At 36.6% G+C, this 7,140-nt stretch overlaps 1 protein-coding gene across 1 annotated transcript; it reads left to right on the plus strand.

Moving 5' to 3' along the window:
* Window positions 1-2,607: 2,607 nt before the first annotated feature.
* On the plus strand, window positions 2,608-5,700 carry LOC113589458. The gene is made up of 5 exons (XM_027029126.2): window positions 2,608-2,734; window positions 3,636-3,781; window positions 3,978-4,194; window positions 4,467-4,648; window positions 5,543-5,700. Exons 1-5 carry the CDS (start codon window positions 2,704-2,706, stop codon window positions 5,588-5,590), a joined length of 624 nt encoding a protein of 207 aa, XP_026884927.1. The 5' UTR covers window positions 2,608-2,703; the 3' UTR covers window positions 5,591-5,700.
* The last annotated feature ends 1,440 nt before the right edge of the window (window positions 5,701-7,140 follow it).

Below are 7,140 nucleotides of genomic sequence, written 5' to 3' on the forward strand. Positions count from 1 at the left end.
CCAGTTTTCAATCTGCTTGGCCTGTCCATGTCGGTAAATGACAAGCAGCGTTTCGTAGACGTACAGATACCGTGCCATGTAACCGCTGAACAAGGACTTCAGTATCGGAAAATCACCTGGTACAAGGTTTGTGTGGCACAAAACATATGTTATTACTTGCATATAAAACATGTTTATTATTATTGCCTTTAGCCTAAACAAAAAAAAATGTTGAAAAGATTAATTTGAAATTACGTAGCGAACTAACCAAAATTTTAATTTAGCATAATTTATGTATTTTAATTTAATTATCCCAGGTGGAAGAGGGTTCTAATGTGTTAACTGGTCTTGTGATGAAAGATCTGCGTACACGTTTGACTTTCCTATATAAATATGCCAGTCAGCCCTACAAAGTGGGAGGTCATTATGCTCTGCTTGTCCCCGAGGCTGGAGGGGAGGATTGTGGGCGTTACCGTTGCGCTCTCTGGCCTCCTGTGGGTCATTATATTCAGGATGGAGACTATGAGTACTATCCACCAGGTGAGTCAGATATCTCAAAAGTGAGTTATTTAGTGCTGCAGTGACATTCCCTGTCCAGCTTGTTCCAGTTAAAACATAAACACACTGATTCTGCTTGTGTCAGCTGATGGAAGAGATTTCTTTCATGTACAGAATACATATAAATGCACAGTGAAATGTCAATAATAGAACAAAAGAAAATGTGTTAAGCAGTGAAATATCTTAAATCTTAGAAAATCATGCATTCAAATTTCTAAATTACACATTAGTGCAATGTTTTTGGCATCTTTAATATGATGGCTTCATTTCTTGGTAGAATAGAGTTAAGACATTTTAACTCAGAACTGTGGTGACTGAGTTTAAAGAATCATTCAGTTTAATAGTTTAGAATGAATTAAAAAACACCAAATATACATTTTTGTTAAATACAGGGAACGTCAGCATACCTTGATAAACATTGAAATCTAAAACAATAAGACTTTTTCAGAGTACATTTAATGATCTTATTTCATGTTTTTTTTTCTATTTTATGTTTTTAATTTCTTTTTCTATTTTATGTAACTGTAACTGTATTTTGTGTAATTTTAAACATGGAGCAACCACAGGTTGAAACTGAAAATGTAAAAAATGGACTTAGGTTTTAAGACTATGGTTTTAAAAATAGAACAATATGGAAACAGGTTTTTGTTTTTTTTTCTTCTTTTTTTTTTTCCAGCCAATACAGGCATTATTTCATGGTCAATACTTCACCCTTCACCAGCCACCATCTCTGTTTAGTTTTCTATTTATTTATTTAGCATTTCATATTTTCTCACGTTCATAGATACATTTAAAAATATCTGACAAATGTTGTATTAATCCACAGCTGAATAAAATAATGTTAAAAATAAAATGAACATTACTGAGGCAAGAGGCAATATTTCTAAACAGTAAGTAAACAGTAAATGTTTGTGTGTGTGTGTGTGTGTGTGTGTGTGTGTGTGTGTGTGTGTGTGTAGTTTTCCCTAGGAGCTGACAATAAATTTATTTTTTGGTTTTGTGTTTGTTGTGTTTACTTAATATTTGCATTCAGGTTGCTCAAAACGTCATCAGCATAGTGAAATAGTTCCAGGTATGAAGACTAGGCTGAGTCTGAGTAATATTCCTCTGTTCCTAATAATCCTGGGGGTGCTTACCATTACTAATATGGGGATAATCTATCTCTGCTGTACAAGAATAAAATGCGATACAAGCAAAAAACAAGTCTTGTAAATATGTGAACCTACAATGTGTATAAGAGAAACAAAATATGTATTTTGGGAAATTTCTTGTGATTTCTGTAAAGTAAAAACATGTTCTGTAGGTTGCACAATTCCAAAAAACAAAACAAAACAGAGAACAAAAGGTACAAAAGTGTCAGACATAGAGTGGTACAGTGGGCCAAAGAGAACAAGAATAGCAGAAAAGAGAATCAGCATACCAGAAAAGTAGGAAACTACTGAGTATAGGGAGAGAAAAAAAACCTCACAGTGAGGAAGTAGGGAGAGATGAATTACACAGGGAGGTTAATAGGAAATGACAGGTGCAGGACTTTAGTATTCAGGAGATGATGAACAAGGTGGGCATATGGTTGGTTGATTGGCTTTACTTGGTTCCTCCAGGAGTAGAGCAGTTTGTGGATGTGACTCACATGCTAGTGTGACTCACATGCTAATGTAGTTACAGTTAGAGTTTCCTGTTGCATAATGTTGCATAATGTTGCATGCATGTTTTGAGTGTTTAATGACTGAACTGCTTTAGTGTCATAAAGGTATATATATATATATATATATATATATATATATATATATATATATATATATATATATGTATGTCTGTTCCTTTGAACAATTATATGAAACAGATGACCCTACAGAAAAATGAAACATGCTTCCTTGTATTAATAAAATTTGAAATTCATTCATAAATCTTTAGGTTTTTTTTTTTTTTTGGTCGCTCACCTTCCCAATATGCCAAGACACACTATATGAATGTAAAATATATAAATAATGTAAAATATATAAATAAATCTTTTTCTGAAGTGCAAAATATAAAACAGATTTCCTCCCACATTGTACTGAGCACCCCCCCCCCACACACACACACACATACACATGTGTACACAGCTTACAGCACACATAATCAAAAGGTGAAACCTGACAGAAAAGCATAAACTTCTGAAGAAATATGATCACATCAACATGTTGGAAAATACTAGGTAAGCAACTTTTCTGATTTTATTTCCTTAAATTCATATAATGATAGGTTTTGAGTAAATTGGAATAGGGATAGCCCTGGAGTAGGAAATTCAAGACTGAAATGCGGATTTGTTGAACAGTGGTTAATTTCATATTCCTTGTGTGGGTTATGCTTATAGAGGTACTATTAAGCTAAAGACAAACCATCTCAAGTTAATATATAATTATCCCAGTAAACTCTAGCTGATGAATTTATCTAATATAACAATTAGTACCTTGGTAAAAATAGTTACTGATATGTACCCAAGTTGGCCATGAAATTGAATACAAAATCATGTCCAAGGAACAATTTTAAACCATGTGAAATGTTCACTGCCCTTTAATTCACTTTATTATGCCTCTTAAGCATGGATGAACCTAATTAGTGTGTGTAACAGTATTTGTAAGCTGTGAATATCAAACCCTAAAACAGTGAGATGTTACAATCTGTTACCAAGGAACTCTAGAGGTGAAAATCATACTATGTAAACCTGACATTTTCAGTCGTACCGCTGTGGTTTTAATGTGAATACGTTTTCCTACGTACTTCTCAGAAAATGTCTGAGGAGGTTATAAACAGACATGAACGGAAATTTTATATGAAATGAGTGGTGTTCAAAGCAACTGCCAAAGATGTTCTCTTTTCTCAGGTCAAAACAGGAAGGGGGTTTCTTTTTTGCTGTAAACAAAACAGAAAATATGAAATGAAAGTATGAAAAGTATGAAAGTATGAAAATGAACTGTTGGTTTATGGAATATGGGCTTTATTAATTCTGTTTTTGCTTGCAGCTATTGTAAATGACACTTTTTGTTCTGATAATGAATCACTATACAGTGCCTTTCTGCAAAGAAAATTGGGTCATTTTATGGTGGTTCCTCCAGCTTTGTGTGCAGGTGTCTGCACAGTTCATTTCTCCACAGCCACAGATGAAACTATGATAATTAAGTCAGACTGCAATCAAAACATCACCCTGCCCTGCAACCCAGCTGCTTATAGTCATGCATACACATCCATCACATGGTACAAGGTACAACTCCCTGGACAGTCTCACAGCATGTTTGTTGGTTAACTTTCTTCAAATGTAGAGAGTGTTTGAATCAATTGACTGCACTGATAGAGAAGTGCTTTGGTTGCTACAATACTATACCTGCACAGTACAGTTAACTCTGTTAAAATATTAGAAATGCCCAAAACAACAAAAGATTTTTGATTTATTTTGCCAGGTTAATGGAAGTGGTGATGAGGGCATTATTAGGAGAAGACATGGGAATCTGGAACCAGAGCTGTATCCAAGCTCTCGGAATGTAGCATCTCTCACAGAAAAAAATGATCTTGTCCTGAAGAATGTCACTGTAAGACAAACGGGGCTATACAAGTGCTCCCTAATTGCAAAAGTTGGAAAAACAAATAACCACTCTCTTGTCATGCTGAATGTCTCAGGTATCCCTACTAAAGTGCTTTATGAATGTAAACAAATTAAATGTCCTACTTAAAATTTTGAATTTTTAATCAGGTCACTGAGTTTGCTGAACTTGGTTTCTTTCCTTTCTCTCTCTCTCTCTCTCTCTCTCTCTCTCTCTCTCTCTCTCTCTCTCTCCGACTTTCTGACAAAATCCTAATTTACCCGAATTTCATGTTTATTGGTAATTGTGTATTGAAAAGTTTTAGTTTTGGCCTTTTTTTTTTTCCTGAAGTCTTTTCAATTTTCCTAGAATGTGCTAGTGTAACAGCACCTGCTCTGCTCCTCGCTGCTGTGTTAGCTCCTCAAGCCACTGAGATGCAGTGTACTGGGATGGGGCACATTAAACCGGAGGAAGTTACTGCCTTGTGGGCCTTTGTGGGTTTTAGCACTGTTGGAATGATTAAAGTTCTACTATGTGCAGTGTATCTGTGGGTAAGTGCTCTATGTTCATCTGCTCTTACCGTGTTGGATCATTTGCAAGGTTTAATCATGTTCATTTTTCTTCACAGCTAATTTATACAACTGAGCAGTGTCATTGTAATATTTTAATTTTAATCAGTTGTGGGAACTATCATAAACACACTGAAAACTGCAGTCAGTTTCTTAGTGAAGAATGACAAAATAATTCTGCCAAAGTTTATCAAGTTGCTTAAAACAATAGTCTGTTCAACATTCTCACCCTAATGTTGGAAACATTTCAAGCACCGCTTGCTAATTAAACATTTGTTATACTTTTCTGACTTTTTACCATTTCAATTTTCCATTTCCCACTATGACTGTAAAGTTGCTCTTGCAGATATTGAATAAGTATAACAGAGTGGGCATAATCTGTTATGATGACTAAACTCAGCACACCCACTTTGACATATGTGGGGAAAAGAGACCCACAACTGTTTGCAGCTCACAGTGGGAACCAAATGGGTGGTGTATGTGATTGTGTTCCATTCTAAAGGTGATTTTAAAAAGAAATTCAAATGTGTGATATTGAGGTATGGGTGAGTTGCAAGTTGAGAAAACAAGGCAAAAAAAACAAAAACAAAAAATGCTTACCAGCATTACCAGTTTATAAGGGCAACAAGAGGCATCACAGTGACACAGTGATTGCAAATGGAGAAGTGGAAGGGAGCTGTGGGTGGGCTTTGGTTAAGTACTGGCAGGGGCATAAGACTGCACTAATATTTACTCAACACATAAATATACCAGGAACTGTTGGTTCTGTGGAATAAATGAAATTGTTAATATATTTTTTTGAAGTGCAAGTGACAGCTAAATCTCGGTTTAAGATGATGTGTACTAATGATACCATCTTGCCCTTTGTCTGCATAGGTGGTGGTAGTGTTTAAGAAACATAGAAGAAGGAAGATGTGGGATTAAATAAAGTCATGGCAAAATAGGCTATTGATTTTATTGTATTATTGATTGTAATTATTATTATTTGTTATCTGAACATAATGACAATGCAAAACATTATCAAAATAAACCATCACAATTGGCTAGGTGGTCTGGTGAATGTAGCAGAACACTCACCATCTGAGGGACATGTGGCACAAATTATAACAGAAAACAAAAGATGAAAAAACAGAAGATTAAAGCAAACAAAGCCACACAAGCTGCCATTGCTGTAAGAACGAAGCTGGGGGTGAGTTGGGGGGATGGGGTGTAGGGCATCGTCACAGGTGGCTGATGAGTTTCACAACAAATATTGACAATCGCATCATTTAAACCTCTGCAACCATTATGGGAACACTGGATGAAATAACAGTAAAACATCTCTAGCTTAGTGAAGGTAATAAAACAAAAATACATGTCTTCACCAACTCTGCATATATTGATAACTAGAAGAAATGAAAATGGTGTTGGGTTCCCTCCTCTCTACAACCTACATTATTTAATAAGATATATACAAGGTATTTAGTTAGGTTTGCACAGGCAAACAAATCCAGTGGTGTAGGCCATAGCAAAAGGTAACATGCAAATGGTCATACATACTAAAGACAACTGAGAATTACAGAAAATTCACAGTAGGTTATTACAATATATACAAGGTGAGACAGGCAAAGCAAGGATCTAAATGGTTTTCAGTGTCTAGCTCAGAGCCAGTTGTGACATCTTTGGGTGAAGGAGTGAGACACAAGTGAGAAGTAAACAAAAATGAGCTTTAACAAAAACAAACAAATAAAAAAAAACAACAAGGGGAAAAAGGAAGGCTGAGCAGTCTCGAAGTTCATAGGCTTACAAGACACGCTCTCACGAGGGTGACGTCACTGCGAAGAACTGACGGCTGGTCCTGGCTTAAGTAAGGGGGTAGTAATGAGTGTAGGTGTATGTGATAATTAGTAAATAGGTGATTGTAAACAAGAACGTGGTTGTGTGTCATGATTGGTGGAGGGATTGGTGATTGACGGGCTGAAAGTGAACGTGTCTGTGTGGATGATACATACACACTCTATGCATTTTTGCGTGGGCGTGGGCCAGTGCAAGACACCGCTAATAAACCAGTGAACTCATATTTCCACAAATTACCCATAATGTCAATGGCTCCTTCCTATTCTTCCTGCCTTCTTAGCATGGACTACAACCTCTGCTGTCAGAGTGGAAGATGAATGCAGATTAACAGGAGAGGGTATGTCAGCAAATATTATAGAGAGACATGAGTTCATCACCATTGATAGTGTTACGAATACCAGGAACAACCCTCAGCCCCGCACACTCACACACCCCACGATCTGACTCACTGGAATTCTAGCACACACCTGATCCCTATTCCCCTCATTACCAACCCCTTTATCAGCTTCTCCTCCCTGTATACTAGTCGCGAAGTTTTACGTTTCCCGGTTATGGACTCCTGCCCGAGCCTCGGACGTCTCCTGAATGCTACCCCGTGCTTCGACCCTGGACCGACCCGACCACGCTTACCTGTTTTA

The sequence above is a fragment of the Electrophorus electricus genome, chromosome 23 (genome assembly GCF_013358815.1).
Source record: "Electrophorus electricus isolate fEleEle1 chromosome 23, fEleEle1.pri, whole genome shotgun sequence".
Classification (NCBI taxonomy): Eukaryota; Metazoa; Chordata; class Actinopteri; order Gymnotiformes; family Gymnotidae; genus Electrophorus; species Electrophorus electricus.

What these genes read in the sequence shown, in the direction of transcription:
- LOC113589458 (XM_027029126.2), top strand. Translation starts at nt 2,704, where the DNA reads ATGATCACATCAACATGTTGGAAAATACTAG. An exon ending in TGTCATGCTGAATGTCTCAG is followed by an intron (nt 4,195 to 4,466) that starts GTATCCCTACTA and finishes CAATTTTCCTAG; the next exon opens with AATGTGCTAGTGTAACAGCA. An exon ending in TATGTGCAGTGTATCTGTGG is followed by an intron (nt 4,649 to 5,542) that starts GTAAGTGCTCTA and finishes TTGTCTGCATAG; the next exon opens with GTGGTGGTAGTGTTTAAGAA.